The sequence below is a fragment of the Alligator mississippiensis genome, chromosome 4, assembly GCF_030867095.1.
Source record: "Alligator mississippiensis isolate rAllMis1 chromosome 4, rAllMis1, whole genome shotgun sequence".
Classification (NCBI taxonomy): Eukaryota; Metazoa; Chordata; order Crocodylia; family Alligatoridae; genus Alligator; species Alligator mississippiensis.
Genome location: NC_081827.1, coordinates 5570906 through 5596217, shown reverse-complemented (window position 1 = coordinate 5596217; position 25312 = coordinate 5570906). Strand labels below are relative to the sequence as shown.

The window sequence follows — 25312 nt, the reverse complement described above, 5'->3', positions numbered from 1 at the left end:
AAGTGCTTCATTCAGTTACACTCGCAAGTCTTCCAGAACAACTCCGCTGACATCTGGCTGTTATCTCAGGATCGACCGGGCTGGAGGCAGTCACTCGGTAGGCAGGGGTCACGCCAGGTATCTGCTGCAGGCCAGATCATCATGCCAAGGGCTGAGGTGGTGTCGTGTCAGGGTGGAAGGTAGGTCAGAGCCAAGAGGTCCAAACAAGGCAGGGGCAGGGGCTGTGGTGAGTCTGAGATCAGGCAGAAGCAAACAGGGACAAAACAGGAGAGAGGCAGGGGTCCGAGGAGCAAACACACGAGTGATGTTGCTGGGACAAGTCCCACAGGAAATAGGAGGGGGTGCACAGACATTCAGCTATAATGACTGCAGAACTAATGATATCTTTGGACTATTTTTTGCTTAGTTAGTTGTGTTTTTTTAAGCTCGATGTATACTTTAGCAAATTAGTGCACATTCCAATAGTTGCGTTTGCTTGTACTTTGATCTTAAACTACATACAGAAGCAAGTTTAATCTTACATACAGAAGCAAGGCTGGAAGGGACCTCGAGAGATCATCTCATCCACCCTGGGATCAAACCTGCCCCCTTGGTTTCACCCCCCCGCATACTAGCAAAGCTTCTAGTTTCTCTTTCTAGTTTCTTCCCAGCACAGCTGATCCATTTTATTGGGCAAAACAGGTATCACCCAATGTCCTGCAGGGTCAGGATAATAGGCCACATCTCCTGATCCTGTGGGACAACGCTTCTGTGAACAGGGACCCCGGGTTCCCCACTTGCAGAGCTGCGCCCGGAGATCTCAACCTGGCTGCGTCTCTGCAAAGGGGAAACCCAGATAGGAAGCTGAGATTTAGTTAAACTAAGGGAAAGGGGAGGTTGAAGGGGGAAGGAGACCTGTTAGAAGCTGAGGCCTTGTTGAGCCAAGGTTTTGCACGAAGCCTTAGCAAGACAGTGTCGGAGTATGGGGCTTTTTGTCTATCCAACATACGGTGGGAAGCTGCATCCTTTATTTGGTGGGATGCCCACTCACAAGCATTGCTTAAGTGTCAGGCCTCAGAGTCAGGTATCCAGGTTGTAGTCATATTGGTCTAGAGGCAAAAGGAATCAAAACTCGTGGCAGAAGTGATATCTTTTATTAGACCAACTAAATATTTGCAAAAAAACTCCCCATTTTTCTTTATTTGCAAGCTTTCAGGGACAGGCACTCTTCATCAGGCAGAGGAGATTGCAAAGACTGTAAACGCTCTCCTAGGTGGAAATGAAAACTCACATTTCACAGGAAAGCTGCAGGTGTGGTAATGTCTCCTGTTTGGAACAGGTCATTTTGTGCTGCTTATGTGTAGAGCAAAGTTGGGAAAGTCTTTTTACCTTGAAGCGGTCTGGAGGAAGCAGAACTGTATTTCCTTCTGGTTATGGTGTTTCATAGTTCACAGAAGAGTGGAAAGAAGAAATGCTCTTCTGGGCAGGAATCTCTTTTGTGGAGAGGTATCTCTGTGCACTGTCGGAGTGCAAATGAGCTCAAACCAAGCCATCAGCTCCATCTTATGGTTAGCTGTGTTAATAGGGATGGTCCCGGGCGTGCTCCATGATCTTCATCAAAGCCGGCCACGTCTCCTCAGCCGTTGGGATGATCTGACTGGCCGGCAGGAGGAAGCCGTAACAGCCGGTGTCCCGCAGCTCGAAAGTGTAGGAGTACTTGACACCAATATCATAGGTCCAGTCTATTGTGGTACCACCAGCTGGGTCTAAAAAAATACCCAGAAAACCCATGATATGGAAGTGAAAATGAGGTTTGAAACGAGATTCAAGTGGGGAAGCTCAAATGCTGTTGATAACAGATGTAAAGAGGCTTCAAAAATTGTCCCTATGTGCACCTGGAATTTGCAGCTCGTGTGCAGTCCTGCATTCATCTTCTCACGACTTTTCCCTCACCAGCTTTTCCCACTGAGTTTGCTGGTTGCAGCATCTGAGACTGCAACCAGCAAACTGATGAAGCTTGCAATTTATCTCAGGTCCAAAGGACTTGTGTCAGCTACAGAGCTTTGATTTCTGTGTGACCCGTAAACCACAAGCGTTGGCCTTACACAGGGGCATCTCACAACGCCAGGCCCTGCGGTTGGAAATCACCCAGAAGCACGCGCGTCCGACAAGAGCTCTGCCCATCAGTGCTTCAGAAAGCCCACCGTTCGCCACTACGCTCGCCGCTGAGACACGCAACGGGGCACACCTCGCCACGGGTCAGTCAATAGGAGTAGCGCTGAGACCCAAGCCCTGGCGTCACCAAGTATTTAGTGAGGAAGGAGGAAGGTGTTTTGCTGCCTTGCTGGATAACTTACAAATGGTGCTGAAGACATTCCCATACTTGTACCGAGTCCCGTGTACTGCGGCTAAGGCTTCCACTGCCTCTTTGGCTAGAGCGTCCTGCAAACAAGGAGTAAGTGGTAAAAGACTGGGAGGTCCTTGAATAGTCAGTGAAAGTGTCTTTCCTGTCCTCCCTCTCTGCCTCTGTTCAGGTTATAGCCATAAGGTGGAAACGCTGCATCAGCCGATGGTTTTCCAGTGGTGTTTCATCTCGTCTGTCTCTCAGACACACATGTACATGGATAAATTTGACTTGGGGAATGGGCATGGCCAATTTAAATCCTCCCAAGGGAGGTGGTGCTCTCTCCCACCTTGGGGGTCTTCAAGAGGCGGCTGGGGTGATATGGTCCCGGCACCCGTTCCTGCCCAGGGCAGGGGAGGGGGTCAGACCTGATGATCTGTTTAGGTCCCTTCCAACCCTAAGTACTATGATACTAGGAAATCCTGTGATGGTTAGGTGGAGCTCATGAAGGCAATGAATGGCCTGCCCCTATTAGAGGAGGGAAGGGATACAGAACATGATGGAGTTGTGGATTGCACACAATGGCCCATGAATCCCTCCCCGTTTCTATGAACGTAAGAATGGGGAACAGAGAGGCCGGCTTAGTGTTAAAATGAGAGAGACCCATGAGATGATGGTGAGTAGAGAGCACCAGACACCACCAGTCCCTCCAAGGAGTTAACAGAGCCTATGGAGCCTCTCTTATCCCTCTCTCTGTCCAGATAACGGGTACATCGTGGAGCTCACACGATGCAGCTCATTGTGCAGCTTGTCACACTCTCTTATCCAAGTACCTCAGTGCTGACCCAGAAGGGTCAACTCCAGAGCAAAGAGGGAAGTTCAGCTCCCATGTCCACGCGTTCAGCAAACATGCTGCTGCTGATGATGATGTTCAGGGATCTGGGTTTTCCGTTTCCCATGGAAAAACAGAGAGAGCCACAAATTTTCCCCTTTGCCAGAGGAAAATGAGGATTCCTCATTTCCCAGAGAAACCCACGGATTTTGCAGTTTTGCAAGGAGCTGTCTGCAGGTGGGCAGAGATCCAGCCTGCAAGGGGCTGAGGGGAATGGGAGGAGGGCAGTCAGGCAGGGGAGCCAGGTGCATGTGCACAGGGCCGCCGGGCAGCCTGGAGAGCAGCTGAGGTGGGGGGAGATTGAGGCCCCCATAGTGAGGGAGGGAGCTGGGCAGGGCTGGGGCTGCTACCCAGACAGGCGGTGCGTGGGGCTTGGAGCCTGTGGCCACAATGTGCATCCTCAGAGCCCTGGCAAGGAGCAGGGCAGGGCTGCGGGTGGGTCATCTGGGGGCAGGAGGAGCCGGTTCCTCGCCGCTGCGTGCACTCCCAGGGGGGCTGGAGGTGGCAGGGGGCTGTGGGTGGGGGGCGAGGGGCACCAGCAGGGCTGAGGGGGTGTGAAGGGGGAGTGAGGGGCACGAGCAGGGCTGGAGGGAGGGGGCTGTCGGGTGGGGAGTGAGGGGCCTTTCATTTTAATCACGGATTTTGGGGGTTTTATCAATGAATTTGTGATTTTTTTAATCAGAAAATTTGTGATTTTTTTTATCACGGAAAACCAGGATCCCTGATGAGGAGGAGGACACCAACAAGCACGCTGAGTTTGATGAAAGCAGCCACTGTCCAGGTGGAAGGGGCTGACACCACCAAGTTACCCTTCAGATGGCAGCGGCTTTCACTCACCCCTGCAGCCCAGATGCACTTCTGAGCATCTGTCCCCCGCTAAATCCCCTAGTGCCAAGCCCCCAGCACACAGCTGTTGAGCCCTCTCCCTAGACGTGTTAACTGGGAGCTGTTCTCACCAGTTCCTGACGGTCAGGAGCAGGCTGAGATGTGTAGCCATAAGGGTACATCAGCACTTGGGAGTAGCTGTGGATGGAGATCACGGCTGCCACGTTTCCATGGCCGAGGATGAAGTTTGCAATGGCCCTTGTTTCATTCTCAGAAAAAGGACGGGGTCCATGGTACATTTGTGAACAGGGATTGCTGCTGGCACCAAGGCCTGCAATAAAACAGATGAGACTGAGAATTAAAACACAGCACCATGTTTGTGAAAAGCATGGGTATGACTGCTTGGGTGCGAGTGTGAATAACCAGAAAACTCATTTTGAAGAGTCCTGACATCCCTGTGGTTTAAGACCATCAGCAGTCAAACCAAGGCTAGGTCAAACCCTTCTAGCCCAGCAGTCTGTCTCCAACAGTGACAGAAATGGGTGCTATAGAGGGAGAGCGCTGAACCGGGTCTCTCTAGAGCGATCTGCACTCGAATGCTTATCTTGCTGGGATCATTTGATCCCAGCTGACTTCCTGTCCCTTGGCCAGGGGGCTGGACCCGATGACCTTGTGAGGTCCCTTGCAGCCCTGATGTCTATGAAATCTATCCCCTGTTCAGTATCCTCCCTAACGTTCACTGGTTTTGGTCTAGAAATACCAGAGGAAACATCTCCAACCGTTCTTGCTTCCTTGGTAATAAATAAGACAGCTGACAAGCTGCTAATTTATTCGTGCAAATATAGTCGAATCCTTTCGACCCCACGAGGCAGCATCCCAGCCATTCACAGGGACTGTGAACTCATAAGAACGGTTATGTCCTCAGTGTATGAGTTAGGCATGCCTGATAGTAAGCAAAACTATTTTGCATGGTATTTTATCTCCTGCTGCTGCCAGCTGCTTTGTTTGAAAGCTTTCAGTTAAGCCTTTTTTTTTAGTAAAATAAAACTGGCTGCTCCTCTTGCTCCCTGCCTGATCTCACTGGGACAAACCTTCAATACCCTAAACTGCTGACAAGGATGGGGTCGCCAGGGGCAGGATGCTGCCGGTGCTTCACCCTGAGTGTCAAGTGCTGCAAGGGAGAAGGGGCCCGTGCCATCGGGGGAGCCCGGGCCAGGGGATCCTGCCCACAGAGTGTCCTGTGCAGCTCTTCTCCAATATGGCGGTGTTGGGATGCAGGGATGTATTTGCTGTGGCCAAGTCCTGGGACTCCTGTGCCAACTGGCTCATCTTCTATCTGGAAACTGCATCCTTGAGGTTAGTCAGTGCTATTGACTCGTATGAGCTCACAGGCTTTTAGCGTTGCTTGCTTACTTGTGCCCCAGCCCAACCTAGCGGCAAGTCCTATGAAGAAATCCTCACGCTACAAAAAGTTCGCTTTGCTCTGACTCCGTCTGAAACAGAGGGATGGCTCCATTTTCACTCAAGCAAGCCAAAGGGATTGGAGCATACCCGGCAGAGTTGCCTCTCTGTCCAAAAACTGTAATACAGGGTCTTCATAAAGTCCTCGTGCACTTTTAAACTTTAATAACTTAGACTGTTGGTATGATAGAAACAATCTGTAAACAGCATTTAAAAGCAAAGTTTTAGGACAACTAGATTGCTAGACTTCAACTTAACCACCATCCAGCGTGATACAGTGCTCAATCTGATCTTCCAACTTCTTAAAAACGTTTCCCAGTTGCTCCTGAGTTACTGCACTAATTGCAGTGGTGATCCCAGCCCCAAGTGCCACCAAAGAGCATGGTTTTGACAAGTAAACTACACTTTTAACATGTCCCCATAAACAGAAGTCCAACGGCGACAGGTCAGGTGAACACGGTGGCCAAGCAGTTGGTCCACCTCTGCCTAGCCACTTCTCTGGGAAAACGTCATTTAGGAACTGTCGTACGTTCAGAGCGTAGTGGCACAGAGCTCCATCTTATTGAAGAATACATTTATTATTACTTATGAAGTCTAGCATTGTGTACTCTAGTTGTCCTAAAACTTTAATCAATTTGCTTTTAAATGATGATCGAGCTGCTGCTATGCAGACGATCAGTACCCAGGGAGAAGCCGTCCAAGCCAAGTGCCTACAATTTGACACCAGAAATTTTCTAGAAGATTAAGGAAGACTTACCAGCAAGACTAAAATGAATTGTTTCATATTTGGAGGATGTCCTTATTAGAGCAATCAATGTAAGAATCAGCTGTTTGAGTGCAAGAAGTATTATGACACATTGCTAGTGCTGGTCTAAAACTCAAGAGAGAGAAGTGTGTTTTTGGGGTAACTAATGCTGGGCTCCTGGGATTTGGAGTCAATGCAAATGGCATCCACTGAACTAATGCAAAAGTGAAAAGAATTCATGGCGCTCCAATGCCCAGGAGCAAGCAGGAACTGCAAGCATTCCTCTTAACTTCTACCATTATCTTCTACCGTTCCTCTTTAAAAGACGAGCCCATAGTTGCCGAGCCTTTACATCATCCGCTGGTGAAGGATGCAGGGGAAGTAGGCTAAATGCCACAGTAAGGTCTTCAATGATGTGAAGCTATTGTTGTCATCGGACAGCATGCTTGTTCATCATGATATGGAGAAGCCAATTCTACTTACGTGTGATGCGTCACCATGCGGAGTTGGGGCTGTCCCGAGTCATGTACAGAACAATGGATGTGAAGATCTAATTGCCTCCGACCCCCGAACTACGAATACAACCGAGAGGAATTGCTCCCAAATCGAAGAGGAAGGTCTGGCTACTGTTTCTGGAGTAAAGAAATTCCATGACTACTTATATGGCTGTAAATTAACAACTGTGATAGACCACACGCTGCTACTGGGTTTATTTACCGAGAAAAGACCCCAAATTATTTCACTGTGCATTTCCATTGGTCCTTACTTCTCCTTGCATATGACTGAAATTCATGACCACCCTGGAAAGTCAGTAACCAATGCAAATGCATTGAGCCGATTGCCATCGCCTAGCCCTCAACTCACTGTTCTTCCAGTGTCTCAAGTGAATCAACTCCTGATCCTCCTCTCCAGACAGATGACATTGCTTGCATGGCTACTAAGGGTCTAGTGTGAGCCCAAGTGCTAAACTGGGTATGGAAGGGGTGGCAAAGTTAGATGAATTCAGGACATACATTATACACCAGTATGAGTTTTCTGCCTATAAGGGATGTCTTCTATGGTGTAACGTAATGGTTACCCCCAGCGAAGGTTGTACATCACTCCATGATGCTCTTCATGCTAGATATCTAAGAATCGTTCTTATGAAAGCACTTGCCAGAAGTTGTCTGGGTGTCAAAGATGGATGCTGACACTGAGCAAACTGTAAAGAAGAGCAAACCCACGCCAAGGTATTCAGCATGCACCAGCTAAGGCTCCAGTCCACTCGTGGGAGGTGACTAGGATGCCGTGGTCAGGTGTGCATATAAATATTGCTGACCCATTCCAAGGCCAAATATCCTCCATTGTTGCTGATTCCTTCTCCAAATGGCTGGAAGTTGTTCCAGTTGCATCCATGTCATCACACACCAGAATCCAAGTTTTAAAAACTTTTTTTTTTGAAAACTTTTTCCCAAAGGATGGTCTTCCAGATACCATTGTGTCTGACAATGATGCACAATTCACTTTGGAAGAATTCAAGAAGTGACAGCTACGATTCCTCTCCATAAACATCGCATCTGCATCCTTCCACCACAGACAGGGCAAGCACATAGTCCAAACAACTAAATATTCATTGAAGCAGTTTGCTGATGGTGAATGGGACCTACAGTGCACAGCCACATGTTGGAGCCCTGCAGAACTACTGATGAAATGTCAATTGAAGACACATCTGGATACGCTTCACGTGGACCTGCCAAGGAAAGCGTGAAATCCAGTTCTCTCCAGAAGAGGCTACTTCACCTGTACAGACTTTCAAAACCTTTGATCCTCTGTGTATCTGAAACGATGCAGCTGGGTGCCTGTAACTGTTCTTGAAGGCACAGGACTAGCGTCATACAGCACCAAGACTCCAGATGGCAAACCACTTTGCAGACATGCCAACCGGATGCAAGGCAGAGTTTTAGACAATGTGCAATCTTTCAACCCAGAAGATGTCCAGATGCCAGCAGGACCAGTTCTTACGTGTCCATCAGCTATTCTTCCAGAGCTGTTGAATCCTCCAGTGGTTGAAATGACTCATAAAGAGCCAAAAGAGCTGACTGCCATTTTCAGTGGGCCAACTCCAATCTCTGAATCAGGTCATCTAGGCAAGTCATCATCAGGGAGCAACACGGCAACTATCTTTATTATAACAAAAGACTTCCGAGCAGAATAGCAGGCAGGCGTAGAAGATAAATGCCATGTGGAATACTGCTTTCTACTGGCAGGGATTCACAACATACATACGTGTAACACGCCTCCCCACTAGATTACTTAGTCCTTTAAGTCCTTTGGCTGATCTCATTGGGACAAATTCCTACACTACACTAAAATAACCATGATCAAAATTACTCCTTGTTCTGACTCCAATGAAACCCCTTCATTATACAGTAACTACCACACTTACCCACAAATCGCATGCACCTTGGAGTGCATGTTGCAAGCAGAGAAGTTGATTTTTCTTTGCTGGAATAGAAGCAGGGGGGGATGGCAGCCATTACAGCACAGTGGGCACGTCTACACGTGAAAATGTACTGCGCAGTAATTTAGGTTACATGATGCAGGTAGCAAATTTATGCCTGAGTAGCCATAGACATGTAGACACATTATTGTGTGGTTACACTGTGTGGACTGACTTGGGCCTCACTTTACTCCCAAGTCAGCCCGCACACAGCGTTACTACGCTGTAATGGCTGCATGTGTAGATGCCAACTTAAAAACGGCTTACAGCACAGTAAATGCACGTGTAAACACGCCCAGTGTCTGCTTGCTTCTACGATGGCTACTGCTCCTCTGTGGCTTCAGGAACCAGCAAGTGTAGAGCCCTATGTTAACCTTGTCACTGCCTCTAAAGCTAAGCACTGTCACTTGTGCCTGAAACAACACCTGAGCTGGCTCAGGGCAAGTGAGCCACTGCACGCAGTTTGTAGTATCTTGGTGAGGCTTGTGGTGTGGAAATAACACTTCAATACAAAACTATATGCAATAAAGAAATAAGTCTTGTTACTGCCCTTCCGAGGGTCTGAGGCCTACCCTTGTTGCTGTCTCGCCATACCAAACCGTTCCTGGTGCTTCACCCAAATTGTCTCCTGGGATGCCACACTTCCTGGACACTCTGTATTTCCAGGAGGATTTACTCCTGTCACACAGTCAGCCATGACTCCAGAAAAATCTTTTCCTATATACCATCTTCCAAAGCAAGATGCGTTTCTTATTTTGGGGTATGTGGCATTCAAGAAAATATAGCAATATGATTAGTAGAGTCCCACTCTAAGGCCATGTTGGCTTAGTCGTAATGGTGTCACTGCACCCCCTCTGGATCCACCCCTGTGTAGTACCAAGGTAATTATAGATATTCTGCAGAGCTTACATGTTGCATATATTCATGGGAGTTTTTAAGACCTGATTGATTAACGAACTTGCTGTCATCCAGGAATGTTAACACATGATCTCTTCACTCACTAAACAGAGCAGAACCTATTATTCCACTGTAACAGAGACTAGTAACATATAATTCCTGCCCTTAAATCAGTGATTCGCAACCAGGGTGATGAGGCACCCTAGGGTGCCTTGAGATCCTTTCAAGTGTATCATGCAGTGCCAACATGATTCACAAGATAAACCCAAAGATTTCGACCTCTCATGGCCTTCCTGAGATCTTTGCAACAGAAGAATCACTCCATCATTTTTCTGTAGTCAAAAAAGGAATGAAAACTAAGATCTAGCATTTTCCAAGCAGTGCCTTGAAAGTATTTAGGGAGGCCTCAAGTCTAGAAAGGTTGGGAACCACTGCATTAAATTAAGAAATGGTTTGAACTCCATCAATAGTCAAAACATATGGGCTTATTGTATAAAAGAAAAGCAGCTGGGATTAACATGCCCCAGGGCTATTCCATACCTCCAAAACCTGCACCCCAGTTTCTGTTGGGGTCTACACCCACGCAGAGACTTCCAGGGTTGATGGACCGGGTCTTTCGCCACAAACGGTCCTAGGAGCAAGCAGAAAGAGACCATGGGGTTGTGATAACAGCTGGGCCTCGACTCATTTTTATCTGTGCTCAGGTGTCACCCAGCAGAAGCAGAGTGGTGCAGTTTGTAGGATGCTGTTTGGAGGTAATGTCACTGCAGGCAGGCACCAGCTGAAGTGCCTCTGAGAGGAGCTCACCAGGGGTGTTTCTGTAGCAATCTCTAATATTTTTGAACCTATATCCCAAATGATGCGACGATAACTTCTTGCTCAGAGCATGGGTAGTTAAATTTTCTCCCTGGTTTAATTTCAGTGAAGCCCCTTTGTTATGCAATAACTAACATGATTATTAGAGGCCCACGCTATGAGATCCTATACAGTAGAACTGTATGCTATTGTGGTACCAAGGTACTGGATTTACCCAAATCCAAGAAGACCCTGAATTTAAAACGACCTGCCAATATTTAGATTCTATTCATGGAAAAATGATAAATTTGTTACAATTTTCCATGTATCAAATCGAATTATTGGATGTCCCCACCACCACTGCAGCAGGGAAAGCAGTGGGGGAGCAATGGGAAATAGGCAGGAGGGGGGCAGATGATAGGTGGAAGGCAGTGTGGGGGCATGTGGTGGGAGGGATGTGGTATGGGGACAAGCAGCTTGCCCCCTGCAGCCTGTCCTCCCTCCATATACCCCCTGCCATGCCTACCCCCTTATGCAGCCTCAGGACCCCATCCCCTCATTTCTCCCTCCACGCTGCTTCTGCTCCCCACAGCTTCAGGCCCCCCTCTCTTCCCCTCTGCCCCCCCCACCACTTACCCTTGCTCTGGGGCCAGCCCCATCCCAGCCTGGGACACAGAGCATGGCTCCAGTCCAGCCCCATAGCAGTGGCATGGAGCCAGCACAGCTGCTACAGGGTTGGGCTCAGACCGTGCTCCATGTCCCGGGCTGGAACTGAGAAGCAGCCTGGCACTAGGGCAAGAGTAAGCAAAGGGGAGGATGAAGCGGAGGGAAAGAGGGGTGGGGGCCCAAGGCTGCAAGGGCAGAAGCAGCATGGTGGGGAGAGGGGAGACAGGGGGACCCAAGGATGAAGCACGGACAGGCAGGGGGAGCAGAGGTGATAAGGGAGCAGGTAGCAGCTGCAGGTCTGGCCCTGACCTGGGGTGAAACTAGAGCCACAGCAGCTGCCTGTACCACCCTTGCTCCCCCACACCTCATATTCAATTCTGAGATAAAGAGCTTTTTTCCCAGTGTTAAATAGAGGGAAAATACCTTGTCTTGGATCTGAGCAAATACAGTAACTGTACAAATTCTGCAGCCAGCACTTCTCACCTGGCTCAGCTGCATGCCCCACTTTCAGATCAAATGCGGGCAGCACAAAACCCAGCACATAGCTCTCCATCCCGGCGGGATGCAGGGCCCACCATGGAGGACAACACCATGGACAGGGCTTCTCCTCCTCAAAAAATGATAGTGCCCCAAAAAGTCCCTGACATGGCTCGTGCCTCAAGCTGTCCCTGCATACATGGATAATACAGCTGAGGACCCAGCCCCCCTCCTCCTGTCACACCTCCCCTGTCCTGAGCAGGTACTTACACGGCTGTGAGTATATGCAAAGCCATCAGGGTTGGCAACTATCTCCAGGAAGATGTCCATGCAGTCTAGAAGGGCGGTCAGGGAGGCATTCTTGCCATATTCAGTGGCTATCTGCATGGACAGAAGGCTTGAATTATTATGGGTTGTTTTTGTTGCAGTGTCGGGGCTCATAGCTGCTGATCCATTACAGTTCAAATGACAACAATCTAGGGTCCTGCATGAGACTAGGCCTAATTTTGGGGGAAAGTAGAACAAAACAATGACTGAAAACAGGTGCCAGACATAATTTCAAACATGCCATTAGAAATTAGGCCTCTTGCCACCAACTACCAAAGGGAGTGGTAGATTCCCCATCTCTTGAGGTCCTCAAGCCTGGATGCCTTTCTGGAAGATGCTTCAGCTAAAGGTAAATTAGTGACCTCTGTACAGCAGTAACTGGATGAAATGTAATGAGTGTGATCTGTAGGAGGTCAGATTAGAAGATTTATAGGGTCTGTCTTACTTTAAAATATACTCATCCAAAATTAGGCAGTAGTCTCAACTCAATTTCTAATGCCCATGCAACAACCCCAGGGACACTAATCTACCAATCTGTTGATCTCAACATAGTCTTGAAGAGGAAGCTCCAAGAGGAGACATGTTAACTGAGTTCCAATATTGCAATACTGTTATAATGAGCAGGATGATCAATTCTTCTCCATGATCAATCAGGACAGGACAGGAGGAAACCAGCCTGATGGCAGCGAGGAAGGTTTTAGATTGGATTTTAAGAAAAACTTTTCTAACTGCAAAGGTGGTGAGACACTGGACTAGGCTAGGTCAGGCAGCTGTGGAATCTCTTTACTGGATTAAATCGATATCTGTTGGGGACAGTCTAGCTATACTTGAGGCTGTCTCAGTGCAAGGGGTGGATGGGGTGGTCTCTTGAAGTCTCTTCCGAACCTACATTTCTACGGTTCTACCAAGAGCGAACTCCATGTGGGTTCAGTTCAATACGACCCGGTTGAGATGGACACCCCCATCACTGCGATGGGCTGATGAAACACCCTGTTCCCAGTGACTTCCCTGCTGCCACTGCTACCTCTCAGCTCTTTGGGAAGGAGAGGTATTTACTAGATTACCTTGTTGGCAATCCACACACCGGTGGCTTGGGTGATCCACTCACGAGAGTGAATGCCGGTATCAATCCAGATGGCACGATAACGACTTTTCCCAGTGCTGAACTGCAGCAAACAGAACATGCCAACATTAACCACAGCTCAGGCACTGGTGGGTGGAAAATTGTGCATGCACATTTGCAGGGTGAATAGTTTGTTCTGATTGTGTAAGGCCTATAAATTGGTGTCTTGATAGAGCAGGTCTGTAGAGACAGGTGAAGCAAGAGCCCTCCCTTTTCAAGTAGTGTGTGCAATTTCCCTTGGGCTCTGTGGGGTGAATGCATTAACATCTCTTGTTATGGTTGTAGGGGTGTAGGTTGTTATGGTTGTCACACTTTTCTAGGCTCTCAGTGCTCATTACCCTTCATTACATGTGTCCCTTAAAAGTGTAGGGTGGGTCTCCAGACTCTGCAGGGATATAACCAGAAGTGTAGTATGCGAATAATGTGCCCAGGGCAAATCTCGCTCACCTTCCCCACATGGCAGCATGCAAAACAGCAGGTGCAGACAGTGTGTCATGGAGTGCAAGGCATTCTGGGACTTGTAGTTCCCTGGAGTGACACTGGATCGCACTCCAGTTGGGAGGAACAGTCACTCCATTTTTTTGCCACCAAAGGTCATGCCAGGAGGACAAAAATATTGCTGATTCTGGCAGTAGAAAATGGGGTCGATTCTTCCCCCAGCAGCAGTGAACGCCCCTGCCACACTACAAAATTACAGTTCCCAGAAGACCTTGCACTCGACAGCTATTGCCTACACTGCTGCAGTGTGCAAGCAGGTAGGACCAGTGGAGCAGGGCACGGCAGAGGGAGGCACCCCATCTTCTTTCTGGCACCCTGGCAGGTGCCCCACTCAACCACACCACGTTACGCCACTGAGTGTAACACTTTGTCAGATCTAGCAATACTGAAATGGTGTTAGTGAGATATGTGGGAGGATCTATATACTGTACAGGGGAAGTCCGCTTGCCTGCTGATCCAGACTTCCTCTCAGCAAGGAACTGAGTGCCTAATGTTAAACATATGCATATTTCCATTGACTCCCATGGGATTGCTGATGGGAGCCCACGTCAAACAACTGCCATGTTGTGAAACACCTACCTTGAGCACGTAAAGAGGCCGCTTTTCATAGCTCTCTCCAATCTGAATTTTGCTGACCAGGTTGGGATGTCGGGCCACAAGATAGTCCATCCAGCTGTAGATCTGAGAGGAAGCATTTTAGCTCACGTTCATCAAACTAGCCTTGTGTTTCGTTCTGTCCTTGCTCTCAGCTAACTAGTCTCAGCTCCTAGAGGATGACCACCGATTGCCTACGACAGCTGGGAAGCTGCTCCGCTGACACACTAAGAGACCTTCATAGGAGGGAACTGGTTTGGCCGCTTACATTTGTAGACCAGAGGTTCATATTATTGTGCTCGTTCCCATGTCCTTCTGCAGAGGAGCATGGGAACCAGTGACAATGATCCTGGGGTGACTGTGGAGCACTGTTTAAAAAGCACTGACACCCCCTGCTCTTAAGCAAGGTCCATCACCCACCATCAAGGCTCTGAACACACCTAAAGTTTGGATGCACCGCTGAGAAAGCAGCTGCTCAGAAAATGCCTAGCTCCATGCAAAGACAGAAAGCACTGATGGTTGGGTTTCTTGGATGAAGGTTTGCTTCTTGGCAAAGAACAAGCAAGGGGATCTGTTTGAAATGAACCTTTCTTGGAAAATCTTCCCACAATATTCTCCCTTAGTCCTACAGCATAGGCATCAACTACGACCTGGTTTGTGCTGACCATGACATGGTGGAGCTGACCGTGACACGGTGGAGCCTGACTACAACATGGTGGAGCTGACCATGACATGGTGGAGCCTGACCACAGCGTGGTGGAGCTGCCCACGACTGGGTGGAGCTGCCCATGACCTGGTTTGAACCATTGGGCCACAAAGGAGAGAACCCGCTGCTCAAGGAAGTACCTCGTCTAGGGTGTGGTAGAAGGAGAAGAATTCAGACCAGCTGCAGCTCCTCTTCAACTTTCTGGCCCGCCTCATGGCCCTTTTTTCTTCATCCAGTAATTTCTATTCAAAAAACACATACAGAGATGAGGGCAGGAACTGTGCTTTTTTTCCCCCCACATGGACTGCACGGCTGTCGTATGCTGTGCAGTCAGCAGCAGGAGTTCACCAAACAGCACAAACCCCTTTAGCTGAGCTCAAGGAACAACTCCTTTAGCCCCCACCAAGTAACAGGTTCTTGTAGTCACTAAGGTCAACCACTAGAGAAGATGTTATAAGCCCCAAGCACATATAAAAAAGCAGCTGTAGTCTTTCTGGTTAACATTCAGGGGCCAATCACCCTTGTGATCAAATCCCTTCTTTATCCAAAAATAGCCTTAGCGAATGAAATGCTCATGAAAGAGGCTGGAGACTGCAGGTCTCTACAGATCCACAGAGCAGAAACTGCTTCCATCATGCATCACGCTGCGCTGATGATGTGCCATCTCTGAACTTATGGCCTGGAAGGTCAGACAGAGCGTTGTCAGTCCTTGTCCCTCTCTGCTGACAGGGCCAACAAGGGGACACTTCATTCCCAAGGTAGGATGGGTTTTGTCCAGTGGGAAGAGATACTGCTTTTTCAGCTATCCTTTTGCTCATTCTGTGCGCCGTCCTGCTTACCTGACTCAGACTTCACCTGGGACGGTGACGCTGTTGTCTTGCATCTGGTCCTTACCTGTACATCCTCTATCATGGTGGTATACGGGATGCTGTTGGACTCCAGGAAGGTTTTGACAGGCTGGAGGCTCTGGGAGGGGACTCTCACATCCAGTGGGAGGCCAAGCTTGGAAGGGACATCCCAATAGTCAAGCTGATCGAGGGGGGAAAAAAAAGACAGATTAGCTTAATTTACACCTCTATATTGTTCTACCTATGGGTTTCCAGAAGCCACAGAGATATACATGAGAGCTGGGTCCAAAGAGTCAGTGACAGTCATATCATAATAGTTTCTTGTCTCATTTAGTGCCTCATCTCTAAATGGGGGGTGTGATAGCAGAGTGGGCAGGTATCTTGATTCAGGGGGATGAGTAGTACCAGCCTGTTTCTAGGCTCATGCCATCATTGATTGAGCTGTAACTGGGTAACTGGTCATACAGGCTGGGGAGTCATATATCTCCAGATGTGATGTTGGCCACACCAGTCCCTTTTTTGTTGTTAGCTACAAAAGCATGCGAGCCCACAGATCATGCTCGACTCCCGTGCCACAGTGATCTTGATCTCTAATTATTAAGCATCCAAACTGGTTTATAGAAAAGCCAACTAATCTGCAGGTATATACCTACAGTCATGCCATAGCAACTACGCTTGAACTCAGAAGCTAAGCACCACTAGGCGTGGCTAGGATTTTAATGGGAGACCATCTGAGAATGGCAGATGCTGTAAGCACCAGACAAAATTCATACACAGTGGTTATGTCTACACATGCATTAATATGCTTTAGTTAATGCATATTAAATCTGGTACCTCTGAGTACTTTTACATATGCTCCTGGGGCTGGGGGAGGGCAGCACTTTAATTAGAGCGGCGCCCCACTTAATTAGAGTGGCTGCCTCCCGTGTCTCGTATATCAGTGTCCCCACACTTCAAAATGGTGGCGGGGTGCTTGAACTCTGTACTCAAATACAGGCATCCACGGTTTTTAAGTGATGCTCAATGCGCACTAGCCTATTTTAAGGTGCATTAACTAAAAAGCATGTTTTTTGTGATGCTTTAATGTGCATTAAAATAGGCTAATGTGCATTAAAGTGTATGTGTAGATGAGCCCAGTAGATAGCAAATACTAGACTGTAGTATAAGGGGAAATACTCTATTTAGTTCCATGAGGACAAAGGGAAATTTTTCCAAAAAAACCCCAAAACAAATGTCTTCAGCTGCCTCTAAGACAGAACTTGGTGACTATTAAAAAGAATGTGGTACCAGTATTGGAGCTGCTGAATTAGTCATTGCAAAAAATGTATTCACTGAATTTAGCCCCTTTATTTAACAGCGAATTGTCCATGAACAGATTTCTACAAATTTGTTCTATGTGATTTCTACAAGTTTGTTTCTCATTCAGTGAATATTTTACATAAATATCTTTCAGTCTAGAAGCCATTTGTGAAGTTTTTTCTGTGCAGAATTCAGTGAATAGTCGATATTTGTGACTCACTGGACACACACACAGGTCACATGGGATAGTTGCCCTGTGACTGGGTGAATGTAACTCTTCAAATCGAGTTTCCAGTGCAAATGCTCGCAGTGCCAAACTGTAACCTGCTTTATATGATTATTGTGCAATATCTGTTTGCAGACTGCTGCTCCTGTCTGAACCTGGTTGCTAGAATATCCTCAGAAAGCAAACACAGCAGGGAGATGAGCCCAGTGGGAGCACATTAAGTTGGATGGTTGACCAACCATTTGAAAATGCATTTTTGGCAGGACTGGCTCTGCTCTACATAATGCAAAGCCATCTGGGACATAAAGTCTGGAGGAAAAGTATTTCCATTGCAGCTGGTATCTGAGGGAGAGTCTCATCGTTTAATTATCTACATTTTTAATTTTGGCAAAACACTAATTTGAACGGCCAGAAATGGAGCGTTTGGATCTGGATCTTTCATGATGGCAGGTAGTCAGGATCTCCATTGTATATTTAACCTGCGGGTGGTCCTCCATCCTGGTCCTTCTAATTCCAGGCTCAGCCATAGGCCATTGCCAGAACAGAGAGCACTATCTACTACATGCCCAGCTTCCCGAAATAATTTGTTTTTCCCAGAATGCCTCCCATGAAAATACGACATGATTTATGGCTCTCCTTAATGTGGGAGAGCAGAGGAGATGATAGCCCAAGGTAGCATGCCTGTGGCTCACTATAGCTGCTCGTCCTAGCCAGAAGGCAGGGTAGAGATGCAGCTTTTAGACGTAATAGTTATACAGGGTTTCTACCTCAACACTTACCTGCAGGTCTTCTGATTCCTCTAGTTCCCTGAGTAATGCAATGTGTTCTTCTTTGTCAGTTAAGACACGGAGAACTTGGTCCCTAATGAAGACAAAACAATGAGAAAGGACAGAAAGTGCTTGAGAAGGGTGGTAAAGAACCAGCGATAGATCAGATGGAGATCAAACAGTGCAGATACCAGGCTATCACAGTCATGGCATCATAGACAATGAGGGTTGTCAGGGACATCAGGAGGTCACATCTAGTCCAACCCCCTGCTCCAAGCAGGACCAGCCCCAACTACATCATCCCAGCCAAGACTTTATCTAGCCAGGTTTTAAACACCTCTAAGGATGGAGATGCCACCACCCCTCTGGGTAACCTGTTCCAGTGCTTCCCCACCCTCCTAGTGAGCACATTTTTCCTAATATCCAACCTAAACTTCCATTGTTGCAACTTGAGCCCATTGCTCCTTGTTATGCCATCTGCCCCCACTGAGAACAGTCCAGCTCCAACCTCTTTGCAGCCCCCCTGCAAGGAGTTGAAGGCGACTATTCAATCCCCCTCGGTCTTCTCATCTCCAGACTAAATAAACCCACTTCCCTCAGCCTCTTCTCACAAGTCATGTGCCTGAGGCCCCTCACCATTTTTGTGGTATCCAGTGGACTCTGCCGAATTTGTCCACATCCTTTCTGTAGTGAGGGACCCAAAACTGGACCCAGTACTCCAGATGTGGCCTCACCAGTGCTGAGTAGAGGGAAAGAATCACTTCCCTCGATCTGCTGGCGATGCTCCTACCAATGCAGCCCAGGATGCTGGTAGCCTTCTTGGCACCAAGGGCACACCGCTGGATCGTATTCAGCTCCTTGTCCACTGTAACCCCTAGGTCCTTTTCTGCAGAGCTGCTGCCCAGTCAGTCACCCCCAGCCTGTGCTGGTGCATGGGATTGCTCCATCCAAAGTGCAGGACTTTCCATTTGTTCGCATTGAACTTTATGAGATTCCTTTTGGCCCAATCCTCCAATTTGTCTAAGTCACTCTGAATCCTAGCCCTGCCCTCCAGCATATCTCTGATACCTCCCAGCTTGGCATCATCTGCAAACTTGCTGAGGGTGCGCTCTATGCCATCTTCCAGGTCATTGATGGAGATATTGAACAAAACTGGTCCCAGGACTGACCCCTGGAGCACTCCACTTGACACCAGCTGCCAGCTAGATCATCTGAGCCTGATACTCCAGCCAGCTTTCTATCCATCTTACAGTCCATTCATCCAAGCCATAATTCCTTAGCTTGCCTGCAAGAATCTTGCAGGAAACCATATCAAAACCTTGCTAAAGTCAAGATCTACCACATCCACAGAGCCAGTCCTGCAGCATGCAGTAGAATCAAGTAGGAGGAGGTGCCATGTTACAAAGAGCTGGCAATTGCACAAATTGCATAAGGAGACTTGAACCTCTTCAGCCTCCGCAAGAGGAGGCTGAGAGGTGATCTAGTGGCTGCCTACAAACTCATCAGGGGGGGTCAGCAAGAAATAGGGGATACACTGTTTACCAGGGTGCCCGTCGGGATAACTAGAAATAATGACCACAAACTGAAAGAGCAAATTCAGACTGGACATCAAGAGATTGGACAGACATCTGTCCCCAGCGCTCTTTCCTGCCCGGGGCGGGGGGTCGGACTCGATGAGCTAATAGGTCCCTGCTGACCCTAATATCTATGAAACTATGAAACCATTAAATATTTTAAAAATGGTACAAGCAAATTAGACATCCAGGGTTGGGACCAATGCACTTGCATAAGGAATGGGAGGGAAGAGAGAACAATGAACGGGGATACCTTCATGGATCAGGGCTAATGCCATCCAAATGGACCTTTTATAACTTTATTTTGTCAAGAATGTAATAAGGCTGCTATTTTCCTGGCCTTTGGGACACCCTGGGTAATTACAACTCCACTGCCTTGTTTTCACTTGTATAGGATGCTTTGGAAGATCTTTCAGGATATTATTAGTACAGGACAATTATGAAAATAGGCCAGGAACCAAAACAGGTGAGGAAATGTTATGAGTCATAGAAGGCCTGGGGCAATATGCCACATCTTAGCAGTTTCCCAAGGGAGCGGGTGGAAACCTCATTCCTTGATCTTAAAAGTGGACTTTGTGAAATGGTAGGGATTACTCTGCGAGGAATAACGCTGTCCCAGACAGGAAAAGAAACAGATTGGCTAATGGGCCTTGTCCATCTTTAACTTCTATGCTCCTGCCGTCCTAATGGTAGATAGTTGTTCCAATTATAGTTCCTCACAAACTAAGGAAACACGGACTAGATGAAAGTACTGGATCAACATGCTCAGGGAGTAGTCATCAATGGCTCAGTGTCAAGTAGGGTTCCCCAAAGGTACGTCCTGGGTCTGGTATTTTTTAATAGTTTTATTAATGATTTGGATGATGGGACTGAGTGCATGTTTTCCAAATTTCCAGATGATACCAAGTTGTGTGGAGTTGTAGACACACTGGAGGGTAGGGGCTACAATTCACAATAACCTTGATAAACTGGAGACATGCTCTTAAATCATTCAAATGAAATATTCAACAAGGACAAGCGTGAAATAAGAGTATCACTTGTAAATCAAGAGAAGTGATTCTCCCACCCCATTCAGCACTGGGGTTGCCTCACCTGATGTCCTGCTGTGGGCTGTGCCCTTCAAGAAAGATGTGGACAGATTGAAAAGAGTCCCGTGGAGAGCAACAAAAATAATTAGAGGGCTGAAAAACATGACTCATGAGGAAAAGCTGAAATTAGGATTATTTAGCCTGGAGAAGAGAAGACTGAGGTGGAGATTCAATAACAGTCTTCAAATACCTGAAGGGTGATTACAGAGGGGATGGAGATGGGCTTTTCTCTGTGGCTTTAAGGGACAGGATCTAAGAGCAATAGCCTCGAATTGCAGCAGAGAAAATGTAGGTTGGAGATTAGGAGGAACTTTTTGTACTATGTGGGTTGTCAAGGATTGGAGCAGGCTGCCTGGAGAAGTTGTGGAACCACCATCCTAAGAAATGTTCAAGAGCAGGTAACACAAACCCATGTGCGGAGTACCCCCAGAGCCCCAAGTTTCTCCCCACGGTCCCACTGCTCGTCTCAAGGAACAGGCTGATGTTTGCCCCGGGATAAGTCCTTATCTCCACAAACCTCAGCTCCACTGCCCTTATAATGAACCTCACAGCTGCAGCAGGGGAATCTCTCCCAGCTCCAGGTGGCTTCCCTTTGGTTTGTGGAAGAAATGAGGTCCCCCTTGCCATTGAATGGGCCAGCCTGGAATACCACTTGCCCACAGATCACTCTTTCCACAGGCAACGAGTAAGGAGACAAAACAGCAGAAGGATTTATTATGCATAACCCAGAGGAATGCAGACTTTTGCAGACAAATGGAAACCAGCAGAACAACCATGACGTGGAGGTTGCATGTCTACAAGGTGAATAGATTTTTCCAATGTACTCCCAATCCTTGGCTTCTCTGCTGTGAACAGCTGTCCACTAGGAACTAACCATGACCCGGTAAGAGCTTTCCCCCACAGTCTGTGATATCCAGTCCCTGAGTTCCCCTGTACTCACCCCACAAAACGCTTTTGGCTGAAGGCAGCCACCAGAAGAGCACTGAAGACCAGTAGACCCCGCATGATCAGCAAGGGAGAATGTCACTCAGCTCCTAGTCCCTCTATATGTGATGGTCTTCCAACCAGAGTTTCCGAAGGGTCTTCCTTTCAGAAACAATTATTCATGTACACTTTGAGAACAGAATTAGAGACAGCACTGCAAACAGATATATTATCATTACATTAGTTCCCATGAACTCAAGCATTTGCTTAATTAGATGGAAACAAAGGGGCTTGTATCTGCTGGTCAAAAAGCGGGAGTGATGCTTCAGAAAACACTTTCCATAAATACAGCAAGACTTGCTTTTGCATGATTTTTTTTCTATAGGATGTGCTCTACTTTTAACAGAAGGTAATTCAATGTGTGGTCTTTTATAGGGGAAATGAGGCTGGGTAATCAACACATGCTTCCCCCTGGCCCAGATTGAATGATTTGAGGAACTGTTGCATATCCCCTAACTAGGAATGGCCTCCTGAAATTGCAAACACATTTCTGAGATCCCTTGTAAGCCTTGTGCTGTTTCCATTCTGTCTGCTGAGGCAGACCACGTGCTATAGACATGTATACATGCTCAAGTGTAAAAGTCTCAAGACCTGGAATTTGCATGATGAGAAATTCTTAGCCACCCAAGCTTTACAGCTAAGGCACTGTTTGCTGTACAGCAAGAGCATCGTTGTTGCCTAGAAGTGTTTGCCTGCCCATCTCTAGGAGTACAGGGCCCTTCTACATGGTTTAAAAGAAAATCATTACATGGAGTGGATGGCCTGTGACGTACAGCTGAACAATAGGGCTGTGCAAAACGGCACTGTTCTGTTTTGACTTGAGTTTTGAGGTTTGGGCGAATTTCGTTTCAAGTCAAAACAGCTGTTCCATTTCGCTTCATCAAAACAGTGAGGCTGTTTTGATGCTGTTTTGATGTTTCACCCATTCGCTATCATGGAGAAGCTCAAAACAGCCTCTCTCATCTGGCAGGCAGATTGAGGCCCAAGCCCGGGAGGGCTGCCGTGGCTGTGCCAGTCCTCCTGGGGCTGAGGGCCCCCGAACTGCCTGCCAGATAAGAGAGAAGAGCTGGTGCTGCCACCTGGGACAGGGGAAGGGAACTGAGCCCAATTGCTCAGTTCTCCTCCCCAGCCCTAGATCAGGCTGGGGATGGGAAGTCAGCCCAGCTGGGCTGAGTTCCCAACCCCAACCCAACAATCAGGCTGGGGAAACGACAATCGGGCTGGGGAAATGAATTCAGCCCAGCTGGGCCGAGTTCATTTCCCCAGTGTGATGGTCATGCTGGGGTTGGGAATTCAGCCCAGCTGAGCTGAGTTGCCTTTCCCAGCCCAGTTGTAGGGCTGGGGAGGGAAACTGTGTGATCCCACCCAGTTCCCTTCTCCAGCCCAATTGCAGCGCTGGGGAGGGGAACTGAGCGGGGCTCAGTTCCCTTTCCCTGCGCTGTGATCAGCTTCCTGCACCCAGCCGCGAGAGGCGGGGAGAGCCAGGGCTGTGCTCCCCACCTAGCTGAGCCTGGAGCCACTGGGAGCACAGCCCTGGTTCTCTCCTGTCTCCCACCACCTGGCTGCTGGCTGCTTTGAAACCCGAAACGTTTTGACTAGCCTCATTTTGTTTCAAGGCTGTTTCGGAGCCCTTCATTTCATTTCAATTTCGCTGTTTTGAGCTTGAAATGAGTTGAAACAGAGTTGAAACAAAACGGACGGCGAAATTTCGCCCAGCCCTACTGAACAGTGCCTTTTGTCTCCAAGCAGACAGCAGTGGTGCACAGATATGGTACCCATCTTTTATTTGACAAGGCTGGCTGCCAAATTTGAAAGTGCGGTTCAGTTCCAAAAAATGATAGTGTAGAAATGGCACCTCCTTAGTGAATCCACTGAGTGCAAACAGCTTGTACAAGTGGGAGAGACAGATACACTTGATGAATAGAGACAGGTTTGGAGAATGCAGTAAAAGCCAAGTAGAGAGACAGATATAGGGAAGTCTTGTCTTGTTAGACAAAAAAAATCTTTGATCTAGTAGTGAATGCCCCTGTATACCTAATGTCCCACCTGCATCCTATGTAAGCACCATCCTAATGTTCCTCAAGTCTGAAAAAATATTTTGTTCTTCCTTAAGATCTGAATCTACCTTTCAGTCCAACCTGGAGACAGAGTAAGTAACCCGCAGCTGCTGGGAGCCCTGGAGGATGCAGAAATAAGTCTGTTCAATGTTGATTTATGCAAATAAGACCTTCTTTGATTTAGCAGTGAATGTACTTATCTACCAAATGTGCCACCTGCTTCCTATCCAGGCACCAGCCTAATGTCCTTCAAATGTGAAACAAAATATTTTACCTTTCAGTCCAATCTGGAGACAGAGAAACTCACCAGCTGCTGAAGCCCTGGCGGATGCAGAGATAAGCCTGTTCAATGTTGATTGATGAACATGGGTAGGAAACATGCACCCTTGATCCTTTGGTGCCTCTGGTCCATGACCGTGAGCTCCCCTCAGAAATGTTCTTGGCCCTGGAGAAACCAGTTCGCTGATTAATAAAACAGGCAATGCCTTTGATGTACTTACTAGTCCTCCTAGGAATGCAGTGTGTCCAGGAAGTGTAGCACCTGAAGAGGCAGCCTGGGTGGGGTCAGGAGGAACTTCCTAGTGTGGGAGCCAAGCAACAAAGCTAGACCCTATAGACCCTTGTGAGGACAGTATAGTACATTTACTGTAAATAGTTCTTAAAGTGTTGTTTCCATGTGGCAAGCTTCGCCAAGATATTACACTGCCCACCAGTGGTGCTGGGAGACTGGTTTTATGTTCACAGGTGTGTGGGAACAGGGCAGGCTGCCTGCCAGCCAGGTATCTTCATTTTATAATTGCTTTCTGGACTAAGGGGAAACATGATGACCACTAAGGTGGTTTTCCTAGTCGCTGGGGATATCCACTTTTCTGGCAAGGGGCAGTACCCGGGTGGAGGTAATGCATAGTTAACCTCCCACTTTCATTTCCAGTGGGAAGATCTTGGTTTTACTCCCACTTTATGGAAATGGCAGACTCCTCCCTAGCTTGCTCCCGTGGCCGTAAGGCTGAGGGCAAGCAAAACTCGGGGTCATCTGAACCCTAAGCCTCTGGCCTTGGGCTTGCACATAGGATGCTTGCCAAAGGAAGCATCCTAAGCCCCAGGTGCGGGTGGAGGATGTTTGCTGGTAGCAGGGCCACATACGCTTCTTGAATGACTCATGGATTTGGACTTGATTTGGCTGATTTGGCTTGGAACATGAACAATTTTCCTTAATTAAAAAAAAAAAAATCGGGACTAAATTCAGTTCTGGTGCAAAGGATGACAACTTCATTGGACCTAGGCTGGGAGTTGGTCCTTTGTTTTTCAGTCCTCCAGGAGGGTTGAAGGTACGCTGTAATGTGTGACATTATTTAAAAATACCATCCTTACCCACCTTTCTAATATCTTTGGAAAAGTATAAAAGCAGGACTACATTTTTAATTTGAATGGACGTTTCCCTGTCTATGCCCTGTGCTTAGTTGTCACTTCCAGGCTCCCGTGCCTCAGCACAATACTAAGACTTATATGCAGAGATAGGCAGCTAGCAAGGCATCTCAAGGCATCTTTAACATCAAAAAAGGCACAAGGTCCTGACGCTTGAGCTGAAGGAGTGGGGAAGACGACCTGTTTCTACTGACTTTCTTTAAATTACACCTTGGCTATTGATCCCTTTGACATCA

The 25312-nt window shown here is 47.7% G+C and overlaps 1 protein-coding gene across 2 annotated transcripts; it reads right to left on the bottom strand.

Moving 5' to 3' along the window:
- Window positions 1–1116: 1116 nt before the first annotated feature.
- LOC106737473 (carboxypeptidase A1) lies at window positions 1117–24132 on the bottom strand. 2 transcript variants are annotated; one of them, XM_019487675.2, is made up of 12 exons: window positions 23959–24132; window positions 21551–21696; window positions 17961–18042; window positions 15703–15837; window positions 14949–15050; window positions 14088–14189; window positions 12952–13053; window positions 11831–11941; window positions 10163–10253; window positions 4172–4371; window positions 2337–2421; window positions 1117–1745 (listed from the first exon to the last, which is right to left on the bottom strand). In XM_019487675.2, the coding sequence occupies exons 2-12, from the start codon at window positions 21613–21615 to the stop codon at window positions 1558–1560; spliced, it is 1263 nt and encodes a 420-aa protein (XP_019343220.2). In that variant the 5' UTR covers window positions 21616–21696; window positions 23959–24132; the 3' UTR covers window positions 1117–1557. The 2 variants fall into 2 exon arrangements, with proteins under 2 accessions (XP_019343220.2, XP_019343221.2); XM_019487676.2 differs by having other exon boundaries at window positions 21551–21692.
- Between the last annotated feature and the right edge of the window lie 1180 nt (window positions 24133–25312).

Coding starts and splice junctions, on each gene's coding strand:
- LOC106737473 (XM_019487675.2), bottom strand. CDS start 21,615: ATGCGGGGTCTACTGGTCTTCAGTGCTCTTCTGGTGGCTGCCTTCAGC. Junction 15,838..17,960: donor AGGAATCAGAAGACCTGCAG/GTAAGTGTTGAG, acceptor CCCCTCGATCAG/CTTGACTATTGGGATGTCCC. Junction 13,054..14,087: donor GGCCTCTTTACGTGCTCAAG/GTAGGTGTTTCA, acceptor TGTTTGCTGCAG/TTCAGCACTGGGAAAAGTCG.